General features: G+C 39.3%; 1 protein-coding gene across 3 annotated transcripts in view; it reads right to left on the reverse strand.

Annotated features, from left to right (window-relative positions):
* Window positions 1-19,810, reverse strand: part of LOC128508408 (phospholipid-transporting ATPase ABCA1) — a 171,701-nt gene that overhangs the window by 11,928 nt on the left and 139,963 nt on the right. For all 3 annotated transcript variants that reach the window (XM_053479743.1, XM_053479742.1, XM_053479741.1), the window contains exons 40-48: window positions 17,278-17,401; window positions 11,029-11,158; window positions 10,787-10,907; window positions 8,938-9,000; window positions 8,722-8,828; window positions 5,916-6,057; window positions 3,425-3,559; window positions 1,641-1,744; window positions 990-1,082 (exon numbers count right to left, since the gene is read on the reverse strand). In XM_053479743.1, coding sequence (XP_053335718.1) covers window positions 990-1,082; window positions 1,641-1,744; window positions 3,425-3,559; window positions 5,916-6,057; window positions 8,722-8,828; window positions 8,938-9,000; window positions 10,787-10,907; window positions 11,029-11,158; window positions 17,278-17,401 — 1,019 coding nt within the window. The remainder of the gene's footprint in view (window positions 1-989; window positions 1,083-1,640; window positions 1,745-3,424; window positions 3,560-5,915; window positions 6,058-8,721; window positions 8,829-8,937; window positions 9,001-10,786; window positions 10,908-11,028; window positions 11,159-17,277; window positions 17,402-19,810) is intronic.

Here is a 19,810-nt window from a genome sequence, read left to right on the forward strand (position 1 = left end):
TGTTTTTTCCATGGTGTGCAGTGACTAAAGCAGCTGTTGTCCTAAAGGTGGCAGCAAAAGTAAAGGAAGAGATGAAGCAACGGGCTAAGAGAGAGAGAGAGAGAGAGAGAGAGAGAGGGAAAAGATAAGGTGATGTAATAAAGGGAGGAGGGAGCGTGTGTCGCTGCTAGGTGGTAAGGTGATGGAATGTTCCAGCAGCCTCTGTTGTCAGACACACATTATTGCTCACGAAGAAACGCACAAAAAAAAACAAAAAAAACAGGTAATGAGAAATATCACGCGACAAATTCGCCTACCTCCTCCGACGTGTTCCCGTCCATAACCCAATCAGAGGCATGTTATCCCCTGTAATTCGCCAAAAAACACTAAAAAAAACGAGGCCAGGCTCGAAACACACACAGGTGGAAAAGTGGAGGGAAGGGGAGAAATGAAGTGGAGGGATGAAGACACAGCAATGGAGGGATGTACTGTACTGTAGCTTCAGTCCCTACGCAGCGTGATGCTGCGCCGAACAGCGCCAGGGAGAAACACAAGTGAGGAAAGAGCAGGAAAGAGGGAAAACTAATCACTCCTTCACTCATTAGGCACACCCACGCCTCCTGAATCATTAATTACGACGTCCCGGGGAAAAGAAAAAAGGTTGAGAGGGGGAAAGAAAAGGAGGAGTCGATGAGACGCAAATGAGAAAGAAAATAAAGGTAGGGACGCGTCTATACCAGGTGTTTTATAGCTTGGCACAACTGCACAAGTGAAAGGCTTGAGAAAGAGAGAGAGAGAGAGAGAGAGAGAGAAGGAGAGAGGAAAAGAGAGAGAGGGAGAGAAAACATGTAGCGACCTCCTACCCTGTGTGTGACATTTAACGCTGTACAGATTTCACCTTTTATGTTGGACATATGGGCTCAAGCACAAGATATGACCCCAGGAGGTATAAACATGTAAACAGTGACACACACACACACACACACACACACACACACACACACACATACCTGCTCTTCAGATGCTGAATGCTGCCCAGACATTTAAACTGACCGTTGACCATGATGGCCATCCGAGTGCACAGAGCCTCACACTCCTCCATACTACAAAAAGAGACATATACATATGTTGACATAGTGTGTAAAACACACATACACACACACACACACACACACACACACACACACATCCATCTTCATGATGTAGAAATTTATTTGTTAGCAGGTATTTAAGAGTGCAACTGCCCAGACAGACAATTACTAATGATGCTATTTGTGTGTATGTGTGTGTATGTGTGTGTGTGTGTGTGTGTGTGTGTGCGCAGGCGCATGCACTGGACACCTGGTTCTGTTATGGGTGATTAGGTGCTGGTTACACATGCAGAAAAGGAAAAGTGATTGTGTCTGCCCTGCGCTTCCCTTGAGATTCATTACAACCTGGGGCAAGCACACACACACACACACACGCACACGCACACAGCAATCAACAAAGACTGAGTACACTAGGGAAAGCTTACCTACAATTAAGTACTGAGGACTAATGTTTTATTACATGTAGACAGATCATAATGAGGGACACCTGTGCGAGGTGGTTGTGTGTGTGTGTGTGTGTGTGTTAATCTGTGTGTATGTGCATGTGGGTGTGTGTGTAACAAGAAGCACCTGTGTGAAGTAAGGATGACTGAACGACCTTCCTTGATCACACTGAGGATACAGTCCCAAAGGAAACGGCGAGCTTTAGGATCCATGCCCGTGGTCGGCTCGTCCTGCACACAGATACCGGTATAAAGTGGTTTAGCAGGACTCGTAGTACAGTAGTAACTGTCGGTTTTTGTGAAGACTCGGGAAATTCTCTAAATGAAATGCGTGCCAAAAAAATGTGTGTGGCCTAGTTGCGATTTTAGTTCAGATCATAAAATAATGGAATATACAGTAACACATCTCACTGAAGGCTGAAGGTTTGCAGGGACCTGACATGGATTTTTGGGACACACACACAGGTTCCCTGCAGGCATTTGGAAGCAGGAGACAATGTCAGAGCCAAAAGTCAAAAAGGGCAAAACTGAAACTACTATCCAAGTTTTTGCATGGATGGCGGAAAAAATGGAGAAAAAAAAGGACAAATTCTAACCAGTCTGAACTAAACACATTGTGATGTGGTTTAAAGTTTTAATATTTGGGTCATTCTGTAATTTGGGGTACAATTAATGAAGGTAAGAATATTTATTCGAAATATCTTCAATATAATTTGCCATATCCCGGTTTCTTGGTAAAATCATTTGAGTTAACAACAATCTTCTATGTTGCTTATCCTGTATACAGGGTCGCACGGGTCTGAAGTCCATCCCAGTAGACTTGGAGCAAAAGGCAAAAGGGTTACACCTTAGTCAGGGTGCCAATCCATCGCAGGGCAACGTGCGATTTGGAAACGCCAATTCACTTTGGACTGTAGGTGGAAACCCACCAAGAACAGGAAGAAAAGGCAAACTTTAGGCACACAGGGCCAGGGCAGGACTCAAACCCATGATCTTGGACGTGCAAGGCAACAGGGCTAACCAGTACATCGCTCATTTAAGAAATTTAAATATATTAAATGAATTGTCTAAAATTCTGTTGATTGAATTATTAATGCGTTTTATGGATTCTTTATGATTTTAATAATAATAATAATAATAAAAATAAATCAGTTTTTCATTTTAAATGTGCAATATAATCTCGTTTTGAATGTACAATTGTATGTTTTTGAATGATAGTAAAGTAATCATTCATTGTTAATTGCCAGGCAAGTTCCACCACAGAAATTCTGGATCACACCATATTACCTGTCAACTATGTCAGCTAGTAATGTACGTAATCGGACACAAATAATCTTTTAAGCTTTGCAACTAGCAGATATGATAAATTGAACCCTATCGTATATTATATCGCAAGCAACAAAAGGACACTCTTCTGGGATGAAGTGCTCGCTAAGCACGTTTTAACTTGACCACTCTCAGCTCATATTCGTCCAGAAATAATCTTTTATGAAACGCAGCCGAGAGCCGCTGCAAACACGATCCCAACTTTGAGCTTATCTTTAATTACATTTTGCGAGAAAGACCGTCGGGGGGTCATTTGGACGATTTCGCACTCCGATTTTCTTGGCCCGCAGGTCCGAATGAGATTTTAATCCATGCAAACAAAGCGCTGTGTGCTTTAAAATTTCAACACTAGGCTAAATTTGAAATGTTATTACCAATGACCCAGACCACTGGTTTTACATTTCATCTTTCGCCTTAACTCTCCATCCAGTGCATACAGTATGTGTGTCTGTAATCTTGGACTGGGTTTGATGCAGGATTCACTCAGGCCGTTCCTTACTGCTACAGTGCGTATACAGTTTATAGTACACATTTCTACAAAGACATAGTACATTAAAAAAGCAGATACTGGGGAATGTGTCTTACCAGAAAGACGACAGGAGGGCAGCCAATCAGAGCCATGGCAGTGGACAGCTTGCGTTTGTTTCCTCCGCTGTAGGTACCAGCGGATTTGTTCGAGTATTTCACCAGACCCAGTTTCTGTATCCCCCACTCCGCTACCTGAAAAAAAGAGTTAAAAGTATTTTATATATATATATTTATTGATTGACTGAATGAGGTGTGATGCTATTGGAAAATCAATAAACTTAGATTAGTAGTGGTTCTCTATAATAAACTACGCCACCTTGTAGAACCCTACGTATTTCTCCAATCTGACTGTAATCATTCCAATTAGATTCCAACTTGGATGCTGATCTAATAAGCAGTAAATTAGAATGTAATGTTTTTATGACAGAAAAACAGAAAAGCATTGGGAGGGGTAGCTCAGTAGTTAGGGCATTGGACTACAGTTTGGAATGTCCCAGGTTCACATCCCACAACCTCCAAGTTGTACCGGTTGGGGTTCGAGTAAGGCCCTTAATCCAAATGAAAAACTGAATATTTATTAAAACAAAAACTCATACCATTATAAAACATGTTACTGAAATGTGTATAACTTGTAAATAAATGATTGATTAATAATTAGAAATTTGATTAAAGATGTATTTTTTTCTACCGATATAGCCTATGTATAATATGTAACCAGGATTACTTAATTAAATGAAAATTTTAATTGATGTGTCCTTTATTATGATGATCCTTGATAATAATGAGAATAAATGAATAAAAATCCTTTTTTAAGCTCCTTTTTTTACGCTCCAGCAAGACACAATGACTTATGGGACATTTTATATTCCCTTTTCCGGTGAAGTGACGAACTTTTGTTCACTCGTTCCCTACACCGCTCTCGGATCCCTTTGAAATGAACATTTCCACTCCCTGCGGTTTGGAATCACACTTAACATGGCTTAACACCCCATGTAGTGTACTTCGCAGGGCACTTCAGGCTGATTGGAACGCACCTATAGAGTTGTTCTCACAGAGTTAACCAATCAGGAACGGCAAGAGAGAAATCTGGATTAAGTGTTCACATGTGTAAGTGTTTTCTGACATTTTCTGGTAACTCTATTAACTTTAGCATGCTCTCTCACTTTTTCTTTGTTCACTGCCAGATGTCTATAAAACACCCCCTCTTTTTTCCCTTAAGCTCTCTTATACCTTATATGGCAATGCCTCTTGTGTTTCATCTGTCTTCAGATATCTATACAACTTCCTCTCTTTGTTCCACCAGAACATGATAAACGGCTTACAGTCTTTGATGTAACGGAGGTACGTGATACATGGTACATTCATTGCAGAAAAAAAAAAAAACTTAAAAACAACAACAAAAAAACTTTTAAGCACTCCATTGTGTGTATGTGTGATTGGTGAGTATGACACAGTGGACAGATCAAGTTTATCAGTTAAGCAGATTATCAAAGCTTCACGGCACCTCCACACTCTTAATCTGAGCCAAAATTAATTCCAATTAGGCCGGATCAGGTGTGAATGCTCCAGTTGATGTCTTTACCTGATGCATTTTTATTCCTATTGGCCGATTATTCGGAATATTATTGGAATAAAAGGGTCCATCTAAACATCATTTTTCTACATTTTATATATAAGTTTTTCTATTTTTTATATATTTTTTTAAATATTTATTATATTTTGTTCTATTTTTAACAGCTTTTATAGCTAAACATATTTTTATTTTATTCCACTATTTATTATTATTTATTATTTTCTTGTTAATTATTTTTACATTTTTAAGGTATGAACGTGTATGACTGTGTATGTAACAAAAAAAAAATAGAATTTGAATTTTATCATGCTTAAATAAACAAATAAATAAAAGGAACTTTTTTTTCCAATTGCTTTTTTTTATTCATAAATGTTACTTAATTTATCACATTTGTAATAGAAACAGAAATTTGTGTTTCATAGTGTTTTAGTATTTACTTACTGGTTTGGTATTCTCCCTACTGATTTATACTGTTTAACTGCTTTCCACAAAATAGTAATATTTAATGTCATCACATACTACAGTACAGTACTTACTGTATCCAGTGCTTGTAAAAAGACCTTATATTACACTTTGTGTGTGTGCATGTGTGTGTACATGTGTGTGTACAGTACATGTTCTACCACAGGGCAGCAAAGGCCTGAGTCCTCGGAAGGGACAAAGAGGTCAAACAGAAGAGCTATGCATATAAAAGCCCCCTACTGAATAAAAGCAAGAATGGTAGTGTGTGTATACGTGCCAGCAGGCATTATGCCCAGGCAAGACTGGCCGCAGGATCAAAGGCTGCCACTCTCTCTTTCTCTCTCTTTTTCTCTCTCTTTTCTCTCTCACACACGCACACATTTTGCTTTGAAATATTCAGCAGCATCCTTTTCCATGAGTTTATGCATTAAAGATGAGTGCTCACACCTTTGTCCACTGAAATGGTGGACACTTCAAGTAAGCGTGTGTGCGTGAGCATGTGAGTGTGGTTACCTTGGTGACCTCTCTCTCTGGCACCCCCCGGAGGCGTGCGTAGAACTCCAGATGCTCTCGTCCTGTTAGGAGGTCATCAATGGCATCAAACTGAGGACAGTAACCCATGTGCTGATGGACCTGGCTCATCTCTGAACGGATGCTGCAGATAGAGAGCGAGGGAGCAGGTGGGGGAGGAGGAGAAGATGGAGAGGGAAATGGATAAAGAGAGAGAGAGGGCTCAATTCATCCACTCGTCTTATTCATCTGGGCCATTTTATCACAATCTCAACCAGCTTATTCATTGTTGCCTTATTCATTTATCTGCTCTTTCCAACTTTTTGTCCATCCATCCATCCATCCATCCATCCATGCATCCATCCATCTAGTTCTGTTTTTTTTTTTCATACACCCCTATCCTCTTTCTTTCCTCTACCCCCGCTTTATTTCACTAATTCACCTGCAGATTTCTTGCAGATCCGATTCCACTTCCCTCCTTAGCTTGTTTGCTTGGAAGCAGCAGCATGAACACATTTAAGGTGAACCTCAAACAAATACCCTCTTTTATGTTTCTTATCCTTTTTTTTTTCTTATCCTTTGTAAAATAAGCCGACACTACAACCATCTTTTCTCTCTGTCCCATTTGTGTCTCTTTTACTGCCACTACTGCCGTTTCTTGCTTATTTATTCTGGCAGAGTTGCAGAGTCTGTGTGGAATAGAAAAGAAAAAAAAAAAACAGCCCCAAACAATCCCTATCCGAACCCAGACACATAACTGAATTATTATTGGAAAATGTATTGTAATATTTAATATTAACCTCATATGAAACACTTATCAAACAGAAATGAGCACAGTTTATTCAGTTGACCAAAGGTGTGTGTGTGTGTGTGTGTGTGTAGGTAGCACTGTTCAAAAGTCTTATCTTTAGTTAAATTTTTTGTCGTATATGTTTATAATTTCTGAATTATTATGTACAGTACACAGGCTTAAGATCATTGTCAAGCAAAGCCCATTCAAGGGCTTGGGAAAGCTTCACAAGGAGTGAAATGAGGCTGAAGTCAGTGCATTAAGAGCCACCACGTACTGTATAGACGTCTTCAGGACCCTGACTATAAACAGTTGCATCAAGTCAATCCTGAAGCAGGGACAATGTCAAAAGTGTCTTCCCTATGCTAGAGACTTGACTGTTGTTTAGTGGTTTGAATTCCTGATTTCGATGAAAGTAAATTTTGCATTTAATTTGAAAATCAAGATCCTAGAATCTGGAGGAAGAGTATGAGAGTAGAGAGACAGAATCCAAGTCCAGTGTGAAGCTTTCTAGCAGAAAGTCTGTGATAATTCTGCTGGTGTTGGTCCACTGTGTTGTAACAAGTCCAAAGTCAATAAAGCTATCTACCATTTCATGCTTCTGTCTGCTGACAAGCATTATGGAGATCACCAGACTCGACACTACAGACAGGGTAAGAGCGGCTATTAAAGCACCCTGGTCTTAAATAAAGGGATATTGGGTGTTTGATTTTCAAGAGCTGTAAGCTCTGAAGCTTCTATCACTGAAAAAAAAACAAAAAAAAAAAGCTTGAAATATTTCACTTATGTGTTATGAATCAAGAATGTATGTTTTAAAATAAAGAAAAAAATTCAGATGAAATAAGGCATAAAGATTTCTTGGTAAAAGTAGGAAAAGGAATTCCTGGGACGCCAGCTTTTTAGACATAAGGCAGGCAGTCCAATTATGGCTCTGGCATACTGAGAAAAGTTTCTACAGTACCTTGATGGTATCCAAGCACTAGTGAAATGCTGGCATAAGCGCATCAGTGTGGCAGGGGATTATATAGAGAAATAAATAGCAAAAAGAAATATAATATATAAATAAAAACGTAAATAAAATTTAGAAAAACTTAACTGTAAAAGAAAGAAACAAATAAAAAGATAAGAACAAAAACAACACACAGACACACACTAACTATTTCAATGTTGGCCACTGGTGCATTGGCCAAAATTTTGTTTTATGTCGATAACATGTTTTGAAAATTCAACTTAAAAAAAAAAAAAAAACTTTTAAAAACAAAATAAATATTTAAACGTCCGTCTATGATATGGAAATGTTGTTATTTATGTTTTAATCTTGCCTTAGCCATCTTCTCGAAGATCGTGTTGGGTAGGCAGTCTGACTAATGAGGATGAAAATCCTTGCTAGCTTCGTGTGATTTCCACTCACAGTGAATGTCGGGCTTTGATCACGTTGCTGGATACGGAATGGCCTTCACTGGTCTAATCAATTCAGTTTGCAATCTGATACTGGCTGCCAGAATGTCTGTGATGCTCCTGCGCTGCAGTCAGAATTCAATCTTTAAATGCAGTTTTCACTTTTAGGACTAGCCAGGCTTTAAATTGCTAGACCGTCGCTTGTGATTGAGATGATGCACATGAAAAGAGAAACATTTTCAGTTTTTCATCAGTGGTTAAAAGTTTCAGATTTTTCAGCGAGGCTTTGCTGAGAGAGCGAGTAGCTCGGTTTGTTGCGAGATCGTATTAAAAACCGGGAGAACCACAGAGCGGACAGCGCCGCCGACAAACGCCTTTGAAGCCATACCGTGCTCCTGGTTGTGTTAATCAATTCTAAATAAGTTGGATATAAGGAGTGCATGTTTCACTGTATCTCTATTATTTACTGGCTAGCGTATTTTGCGTTTAATTGCCAAAGTATGGTTAGGTTGAGGTCCAGGGTTAGTGCTATTAGAGCTAAGGTTCGAAAAGTTTGTTTAATGATTCTAAAGGTCAGAATCCGAGATGCCCTAGTGTTCACGTGTCTTCGAGCCTGTTCACCTGTATCCGCTCAGGAAGGCTTCTCCACTCGAGGGTCGGATGTCTCCAGTCAGCATTTTAAAAGTTGTGGTTTTTCCTGCCCCGTTTATTCCCAGCAGGCCGAAACACTATCACGGACACAAACAAGTACACATCGATATAGCTTCCAGTGGATATTATTGCAACTGACACACGCTGATAGTGGATTCATTAGCTCTGCTGGAAATTTTGACTGACCTCAGCAGCTGGGACACCCACAGTTATCCTGTCCACTGCTGGGACCTTCTTACCCGAGTACACCTAAAGAGAAAGAGAGAGAGAGGGATTTGAAATCTGATTTGACATGCACTACATGCAGTCTGATAATAAGAAGGCTGTACATGTGTCAATCACTAATTGCATTTCCTTTAGTAGTGGCTATTATTTTAATTATGTTTATGTTTCATTTCCTAATCTTAAAATTGTACTGTTGATACTTGGGAAGCACTTTGTATCTACAGTATGTAAGTACTTTGTAAGCAGTTTATCACACAATCTATAGTGTATACAGTTTGGGACACTTTTTTTAATTATTTTATTATTTCTTTAATTTAATATTATTTTCAATAAATAATAAAACATTTTTTAGCATACTGTAGGATATTGTATGATACATTCAACCCAAAGCAAGAGATAACAAGCTTCCTGTTGATATCATTTATGCGCATTACCATCATATCTCTAAAACTCACAATGCACAATGCAAACGATGTTTTTTCTTTTAAAAAGAAATTGTATAAACAACTCTAAAGTAGCTCCTTAGCAATTACCTGTGAAACCCTATGTTTTTTTTCTTCTGAAATTTAAAATCAATTTCTGGAGATGTATGTTCATATCTCCCAAGTTAACATCAATGCATATGAGCTCATTCCGCAAAATGTATTCCATAGTTAACGGCTAGCTGCCGTCATGGTAACTGTCAGGGACCGGAGACAAGTCTGTAGGAGATGTACGTGATGGCACTTCTTACTACAGATGCTCTACGTGTGTGTGACATCTGCTCACAGCGTTCGCGTTAATGATCAAAGTGAGTGTGTGCAGTGTGTAAGATGAAATGTCCTTGGTACTGTACTCTCCATCTTATCAGGGTAGTTACAGCCGGGTGCACGTACACGTACACACACACACACACACACACACACTAGATGTGCAATGCTGAGAAGATGCAGCTGTTAGGAAGATGAAGCCCCAGGCTGGTAGCTGAAGCTAATCTTGTTCTGCTCTCAGCACGATGGGCTGATTACAGAGCAGTAGCCCACCAACCAACATTAAACCAGCAGAAACCTGCTTCTTAAGCAAATACTTAAACCAGTACTGGGAAGCAGAGCACTTGAGATTTGCCTCGAGAGGTGCTGGTGTACAGTACTTTCAGGCTAATAGACTTTTACTGCAAATTAGAGGTGAGCCATTAGACTCGCCTCCGTCGGTCCTACCTCCTGATTCAGTGACCATGAAACAACGAGTTAGACACGAAGCTTCACCTGAGTGGCACCTTACCCCAAAGCTATATTTTTAACGACAGCGGAAGAGCACTATTTTCCAAGGTGTGAAAGTAATAGAAAATGGAGACTGCAATTTTGACATATTAATACCAAATTTTAACTAACATTTTCGGCAAGGTCACAAACCTCGGGTCTTTGAAGGTGGCTAAAAAGCCAGACTTGACCTTAAAATACATAGCTCAGAAAATAAGGTATTATCTACCAAGGGTTATTTGGTTTGCCCTCTAAGGGGACCATTAAAAGCTATGTGTAGAATCGTACAACAACATTTCTTTTTTTTTTCTTCTCACATTTTTGGAGGATAAAGATTAGCCAATGTTTTCTCTCGAATACTTGAAGCCGCTTAATTTTTCCCCTGTTATAGCCTTTTGTTCTGAGATAAAGCATAACTACTGTAAAATGAAAGGAAGATAAGGCAATGGTTTGTGAGATTGAATCCTGGTGCCACTTAGCAGGGCCGTCATCTGCATAAAAGCAAACGGGATAAAAGCACCAACCAAATAACTAAAAACAGAAAGCATGCCAATGAGAAAAAAAAAACTTACCTTGGTAAGGTCACAAATCCTGACTAGATCATTTTGGGCTCTGCCTCTCTGTACTCGATCACGCTCTCGGGCCACGTCTTCATCCTCTTCTCCTGCCGTTCTAGGCAGCCTGGTGACTAACCTGCTCCGTTCCAGTCCATGAGATAAAGTAACATAACGTTTGTCTTGATGGAAACTGTAAACCGAGAACTATTTTTTTCTTCTTTTACACAGTACTGTATATCTTGTTGTCCAGAACTCACCTAGGTTTACAGAAGAACTTGTACTGGATGACGAGGGTGAAGGCGAACATGACTACACCCTGTATCGACATAGCAAGCAGGTTCTTCCCCACCATTTGCCAGCTCAAGGGATTCTCAAACCTATCCTCTCCTGAGGAAGACATGGAAAATGTACACCTGAGTATTGCTCCAATCGGTCCTACAGTATTGTAGCTATTTGCTTTACTTTCTTTGTTCCTGTTACAGTAAGTGGGTAAAGAAAGAATGAAGCGCAGACATGATGAACAAACGCTTTAAGGCAGCCGAAAACAGCTTCATCTTTAATTTCAGAACAATACAGTAATTAGATAATTTGCATAAATAGGTCATTTTCTTTTCTGTAATAAGTATTACACTGTCACAGCCAGTTGAGAGCTAATGGGCTTTTAAAGAATAATTGAGGAAGATACTAGGGTTAAACACAGCTTTTTTTTTCTCCCCTCAATCAATTCCAGAAATAGGTTTATTTGTATGTTAATGAATTCCTACAGAGGAGTTCAGGAAGATGCAACATCAAATAAAAGACACTTAACACACAATATTATTTCATAGTTTTTGTATGTACACATGAATCTATCGATTCCATCTAGGAACTTCTGTGGTCGAACTACTGACCGTGGAGGCCAATGGTGGACGCTGTATTTCTTCTCATTTGTTGGACCATGAAATGACCTCCGTACAACATTTACATGCACATTCACACACTACGGGCAAATTGGGAACGGAAATTTACCTAATCTGCAGGTCTTTGGAATGTCGGAGGAAACCGGAGTACCCGGAGGGAACCCACCAAGCATGGGAAGAACATGCAAACTCCATGCACTCAGATCCTGAGGTGGGAATTGAACCCGGACCCTTAAGTTGCAAGGCAACAGTGCTAATCTGTTGAATTGTCAAACTGAATTGTTTGAACTGCTACTTCAGTCAGAAAAAAGATTTCTACATGCTAAGCAGAAAAATACTGGAATATGTCAAGTGCGTTTGCAAAACCCATCGAGCATCATAATGAAACTGGCTCTCATGAAGACCATCCCAAGAAAGCAAGACCAAAACTTACCTCTGCCACAGAAGAGAAGTTCATTTAGAGTTCCCAGCCTCAGAAATCACCAATTAACAAACAACACATCAGATTAGAGCCGTTATGAAAGCTTTACAGAGTAGTAGCAGACATGTCTCAATATCAACTGTTCAAAGGAGATTATTGTATATTTGGGACGCCTTCAACATTGTCTTACCATGTAGAAGGAAATACAAATCAGGAACGACCATGAACATAGAAACTGTGTCCAAACTTCTGACTGGTAATGTACATTATATTACAGCACAGTATCAGGAGAATGGCATAAATACAGTAAGTGACGCATTGCAACCAATCCAGTGGTTTTCCTCCAGTGCGCAGAAGGACAAGCTAGTTTTTTAGATCTACTGCCTCAATAACCTGCACATCTCTTAAATCTTCTGTAAAATTGCTTCCCTTTACAACATAAAGACCACATCTGAAATATTTGGTAATCTTTTGCTTACTGTTTTTTACTTCCTGCCCTCCAGAGAGGAGTCACATGTCGTAAAAGTCACCCTATTTAATGCCCTTTTACACTCGGATGAAGAATACTGAGTTCCTACTGCATCCTAAAAATATTATATACGCAGTGGGAACGGGGTCAAAAAACAACAGAAATGTCCATTTATCAAGTTCATACTACTTCCTAGCTACAGTACTGTATGTACCTTTTAGGTTCTTAATGTGTCCAGAGACAGAACCAAGTTACTACTATGTCCGATCGGATCGTGCCACACTTATCACATGCTTTCATCAGATGAAATGTTACATCATGAAGTGATAGGGAGGAATTGGATCCAGTATTTGTACATTTACAGTTGGCAGACACCTTTATTCAAAGTGACTTACACTTTTATCCCTTTATAGATCTGAGCAAGTGAGGGTTCAGGGCCTGGCTCAAGGGTCCAATACTGGCAACTTAGTGGTTGTGGGGTTTGAACCTGGGATCTTTTAAACCATAGTCCAATGCATCATCAAATTGAAGAACCTAGATATGAACCTAATATAAATAATCTTCACATAACTTGTACACAACATGGCATGGGCTTACCATAGTCAAAGCACTACCCTCAAGAGGCTGTTGTAAGAACTCCATTGATGTAGCAACAACACAGCCATACTGCATCACCAATGACAACTTGGTCAAAACACCATACAACCTTCCCTGTCTGCACCATGCATGTAGTATGTCAAGACCTTAAGAGGTGCTAGTTTGTTGTTAACTGGCCAATGTTTCAACTGGTATGCACGATACTGTATAATACTGGTATTCTACAGTATACCCTCATTGATTATCCTCATTGGGTTCTAGTGTATTCCTGCCAAGCTGTACAGGTTCCTTCTGAGTTCACGCAAGTTTTTCGAGGACATAGTGGGAACACGGCTCAGTGCGACGGGGATTTTAGAGCAGCAAACACTGGCCAGAAATAGTTCTTACCCAAAACGCCTCCTGGAGCACACTGTTTCACAGATCATCTGGCAACTACCATTAGTTGCACTGGACGTATTGAGTTGCTGTTACTGTAAGTGTTGCTAGAAACGACTTGCTCATTCTAATCCACCTTTCTTAAATCTTATCCCCGCACTTCTCCACTGTAAATATTGATTTATTCTCTGCTTCCTTTCCCATGCTGTCTGCACCCGATATCTTTGCCGGGTCAGCAAACAAAGCAAGCCTTAAAACATTCTGGTTAAAAAAAAAAAAAAAAACAGACAAGACTGTGAACAAATTGACCTGACATGCAGAGCGCAGGACTACGGCATGTCAAAACTATGTTCCAAAGGGCCTCGTAATTTGAATAATTATTCTGAAGTTTTTGACTTTCCATGCTTTTATAATCGCAAATGAGCTGAAGCAGACTCCTGAGGCCATTTATGTTTTCTTTTCCGCAGTTACAACTGCTGTTTCAACTGATCTACTATCAGCTGCATTAATGACTGAGGCTGAAATCCATCCTGAGACATTGAACATTTGCTCAATAATATTGAATCCGCCAAACTTGATAAAGTCTAAATGACGAATTCTAAAAAAAGACATTGTGCACAGGTAGTTATGTGACCCAAACTAAATATTTAATGTGGAAGCAAAGAAAAGATAAAAAAATTCGAATGTTTAAAGTAATTGAATTTCTTTTTTTTTTTCCCAGCGGAGGCAGTCGAGCCTGTCTTTAAATTTGATTGTAAATCTCAGGAGACTAAAATAAAACACTGATTACTTTTTAAAATGGTCAATCAAAATTGTTTTAATTTAATTGCAAATAATAAAAATCTATTTTTTTTTTACTCCTTTTCGTACAGTACCTGCACTTGTTACTAAATACATTATGCTACATCTGGTAGCATTTTCCTCCTCCTGAAGCAAAAGTCTACTTGTAAAATCAAAGACGCTTATTTGCATTTTATCTGGTTTATTTTGACATTTTGTGTTGGAATTTTCTGGACGGAAAAAAAAAAATCAATGACAATGGTGATTTGGAAGTAAATAAAACCACTAAGTAGCTGATGTAAAGAGATGATATTCTCCCAGGCTCCGATGTAAATCCATCCGTATACTTTGTAGTTAACGTGTGCTGGTGGGTTTATCTTCTCTTTCCTTCTTCAAATGCTCTCTATATCTTGTCTCCGCTGTCCCATCTTTTCTCAATCGCTTTATCTGCTTTCTTATCCTCCGCCAAATGCTTATGGCTATATGTATGTATGTATGTGTGTGTGAAAATCTGGGTGCTGAACATGTACACACACACACACACATACTCCCAGAAGTGTTGTTGTACTTTGAATACATTCAGGCAAAGAAGAGAAATGCCCAGGGCAAGGAGAAGGCTTATGAGATGGATTACACCACGGGTTCCTTTAACTTAAACTTCTGAAGTACCAGTTATGGTCTGGACTAAAATCAACTAACTTGACTGAAGGATGATAACAGTTACCTTTTTTTTTTTTATTCTGATCCAGTAAAGTCTGGCATGATGTGTTTGTTTTCTTTCCTAATGGCCCTTCATTTTACCATTTTTGACTCATGAGATGTCTATAGGGAGCTCAAACTAAAACCTAGTGGTTAAACCCCTGGAGTGGTGTGTATTGGAGGAGCCAAAACTGGGATTAAGTCATCAGATATGGTTTATGGTATGAATTAGAAGATTGGCTAGAGAATAGATCACTGAGGAATACAAGTCACTGTGATGTCAGCTGTATCTCCTGAAGACTATAGTCAGTTCTGAGACTGAGCCAGAATCTGACAAGCAATATTGGGCTGAGCTGCTGAGTGTCAGAATCAGAAATATTGTCCAGTATGTTCATAAGAAACTTTGTTTTTACTGCATGTCATGAAATTGGACACCTTTTAAAGCAACATAGGTCATAAGGAGGGATGACTGGTTCATGATGCTCCATATCATTATCAGTTTAGTCAACAAATTTTTATTATCACAAAAAGTCTTGAATATTGTTTATACATACACACACATTATATATATATATATATATATATATATATATATATATATATATATATATATAAATATATATATATCTCATGAGCCACATGCTACGTATGGGTGGATGTTGTATGGTGAGCCATAGGAAGTATAACCATATGAAAAAGAACTCAAAGAGGAACGGGAAGCATGAAAACGTTAACATACTGTAGTTTTTTTTATTGTGCTGCCTTTGCATTGATAACGACTGTGGCATTGTTTCGATAAGCCTATGCAACAACATTGCCACAACATTTATTTCCATTCAGACTTACATTTATTTCTCTGCAGTATCTTGTTTTGAGGATGGGAGAGTCGCACCGCTGATGTGTACAGTAAAACCTTCTCCATCACATCCTAAAGATTCTCAATGGGGTTAAGATTCGCAGTCTGTGGTGACCAATTCATGTTGAAGATCATGTCTCGTGCTCCCTGAACCACTCTTTCACAATTTGAGCCCAATAAAGCCTTGCACTGTTGTCTTGGGATATGCTGGTGCCATCAGGGAAGAAAAAAATCCATTGATGGAAAAGCCTGGTGATTCAGTACATTTAGGTAGTCATCTGATCTCATGTTTTGGGCACGTATAGTTGCTGAACCTAGACCTGATCAACTGAAGCAACCTGACATTATAACAAATCCTGCTCTAGGCATAATGGGTGCATCACTTCATCCGCTTTCCTTCTTACCCTGATGCGCCCATCACTCTAGAGCAGGATCTGGACTCATAAGATCACATGACCTTTTTCCATTGCTCCAAAGTCTATTGCTTATGCTTCCTATCAAACTGAAGCCTTTTTTCTTATAAGCGTCACTGATAAATGATTTTCTTGAGGCTACAGAGCTGTTCAGTTTCATTCCTTTGAGTTCACTTTGTATTGTGAATGTAGAAATCCTTCCAGGTTTTAATGATAAATTGGACAGTTCTTAACCCAATTTCAGAAATTTTAGCAATTTTGTAGTTGATGTAAAACGACCACAGGATATGTAACATCTTTGTTTAAGACTGCATCAGTTAGGGTTAAAGAGCATGTTGCCTGCTTAACCATATGAATTACTGCAGTGATTATCCAAATGGATGTCATCCAGGTGGTGACTTTTTTTTATTTGGCTGTGCAGCAAGTAAGAAAACACTAGCAGTTTTGTAGTAAACAGTTGTCCACTTCTGTGTTTGGATATGGTTATCTTTTATATTTCATTCAAACCCATGCCCATATCAAGTACACCATACTGTGCACGAAACAACATTGTCAAGTGGACTCGAGCATGGTACTGGAGCCTTCACACTACACAAACATACCAGACTACGGGGTCAAGTGTACTCTCTTATCCGAGCGAAAATGTCAGAAGAGCTGAGATGTTCTAGTGGATTATCAAGAGTATGGGCTAGTGAATTGACTATGGAATTAGCGGATGGACTCAAGGTGGATTAGAAGATGCGGCAGTGGATAGGCTAGGGGATAAAACCAGGTAATGGATGAGTGGTTGGATTAGAAGTTGCACTGGAGGATGAAACAAGGGACGAGATAGTGGATTAGAGGATAGTAGTGGGAGAGAGAGAGTGGAATTGACCAGTTGACTCAGATGGATGGACGCAACAATGGATAAAGGGTCAAAATGAAAAATAAAAAATGTTAAACTCTGGTATGGAGATGAAACAATTCAGCATATTTATTTTGTGTGTGTATTCCTTACCCAGACTGATAAAAAGCGTTGCCATGGCCTGATTCTTGGCCATGTCGATGAGGCCACGACCCAGACAGAAATGAGGGAAGATCAACAACACTTGCTTTAGAATGGTATTGACATTAGTAATGTTCTAGAGAAAGAAAAAGAGAGCGAGAGAGAGAGATGGGGTTAGAATGAAATATGACGCATAATGTTACGTGCTAAAGTGTAATATAACAATGTACAGTACGAGTTGGTGTGTGTGTGTGCTGTATGTAAGTGAGGCAGAGACAAAGCAACCATATTCTTATTCACAATACCATAAGAGCATATCGTTGCATCTGTATACACCGTATACACTATAATTCTAATCTCTCTCTCTCTCTCTCTCTCAAATACACACAAACTCTATTTTGCTACGTTATGAGGACCAGGGTTTTTTCGGCAACACAATTGGTCATGAAGAGGGAGGCTGAACAGGATTCCAGGCCGAACACACACACACACACACACACACACACACAAGGAAATCTATTTTATGACACATTCAAAGTGATTGAGAGCTTCCATCTGCCTTTCTTGACGGAGGGAGGTGGGGTAGTAAGATACACAGATGGAGATTGAGGCTTAATGTATGAGGTTTCCAAAAGCAAAAGAAAGAATTGGTGTTCTGTGCTATGCAGTGGGTTCTGCCCGGAGTCCTGCAGCATTGCAGTGAATTTAGAATAGCCGCAATGGGTCACACTGGGTGCCACCAAGAAGTGCTGTGTGTCATTGGTTCTGTGGAATTAATGATCGCTTTCTCTGTTTCATCAGTGGAGGCTCCTGTTACTGTACATTTCGGCATGACCTCTGCACCGCGACCCTTTCATATTGTTATGTAGTAGAATCTTATTACATTAGCCACGGCGCTATTTTAAAGACAAACCCATGATTAGTCGGCGGAAAAAAGCTAGACTGTGGACTAGCCGAACAGTCTGACGAGAGTCTCCACCCTGGAGAAATTCTGTATCTGTGATTGTGTGTGCATTTGTGTGAGAGAGAGAGAGAGAGAGAGAGAGAGAGAGGGAAATCAATAAATCTTTCCTTCGCTATTAGTCTGTTTTTGTTAAACCTAATTGCTACAATGCAATATTGTGAACAACACATCGGGAAACCTTCGTGCCATCAGGGACCCCACTGGCCGACAGCACCGGCTACACTGACCGCTCAAGACCTTCCAGGTCCTTTGTGCTACCACGCATAAGGTCAAAAAATGGAGGGAGCACTATTTTTAGCAGTGTGGGAAAAAAAAAAATCATTTTATATAACAGTTCCCAACCTGACTATAAATTATTCCATTAAAAGAGACGCCGTCGTGCTAAAAGTGGAAGCTGGACTTTGACTGTATAAATATCTTAAACGCTTCGAGACTTTGATATTGAATTTACTTTTTAGACATTCAAATGTGTGTCCTTTGTGTGCATAAAAAAAAGAGAAAAAAAAATACTACGCCTGCTTTTATTCCTCAACGTAACTTCATATAGAAAAACACCCTCCCCAGGCCTGTTGCTCAGCTACGCCCAGCTCTTCTTACTGTAGCTCTGCTGTACTCTCGAGGGCTACTGCTTGGCTCAGCATCAGCTCATTTACATGGACGCTGAATGAGTGTCTTCGAATGAAGAGTGAAACAAGAAGAGTGCGAGTTATGAGCGTTATATCCCAGTTGCGCTAGTGCTTGGATACCATCAAGGTAGAAGGTTTTCTCAGGACGCCGAAGCCATGATCGGATCTAAATCTCTGGCCTTCCAGGAACTCCGTTAATGGCTCAAACACGTGAAAATGGCTTGGACCTGATTTTCAAGAATCAGGTGTTCCACTTGGTGAATGTGCCCAGGAACGACTGCTGCCGACTTCAAGTCTTTCTTAAACGTACAGCCTTCTTTAAAAAATTTGCACCATTTAAATGTTTTACTGCTGCTAAGAATCTCATCACTCAGTCTCAGTTTTACTTGAACACTCCTTGTACATGTAAACAACATATTTATAGCATTCTCTTATTTGTAATTCCCCCCAAAAATCCAGAATTCCAAAGGTTCAATTTGTAGTTTTCACTTTGTATGATAAGATAAAATAAGATCTTATCTTATCTTATCTTATCCTATCTTATCCTATCTTATCCTATCCTATCCTATCTTATCTTATCTTATCCTATCTTATCCTATCTTATCCTATCCTATCTTATCCTATCTTATCTTATCTTATCTTATCTTATCTTATCCTATACTATCCTATCCTATCTTATCCTATCTTATCCTATCCTATCCTATCCTATCTTATCTTATCTTATCTTATCCTATCCTATCTTATCCTATCTTATCCTATCTTATCCTATCCTATCTTATCCTATCTTATCCTATCCTATCTTATCCTATCTTATCCTATCTTATCTTATCCTATCTTATCTTATCCTATCTTATCTTATCCTATCTTATCTTATCTCCAAACAAAAGAAGGGTTATTATAATGTCAGTCAACTCTTACTATAGAAAATAAATTAACTTTTGACCTTTTCGATTTG

Source organism: Clarias gariepinus, chromosome 20 (assembly GCF_024256425.1).
Source record: "Clarias gariepinus isolate MV-2021 ecotype Netherlands chromosome 20, CGAR_prim_01v2, whole genome shotgun sequence".
In the NCBI taxonomy this organism is placed as follows: Eukaryota; Metazoa; Chordata; class Actinopteri; order Siluriformes; family Clariidae; genus Clarias; species Clarias gariepinus.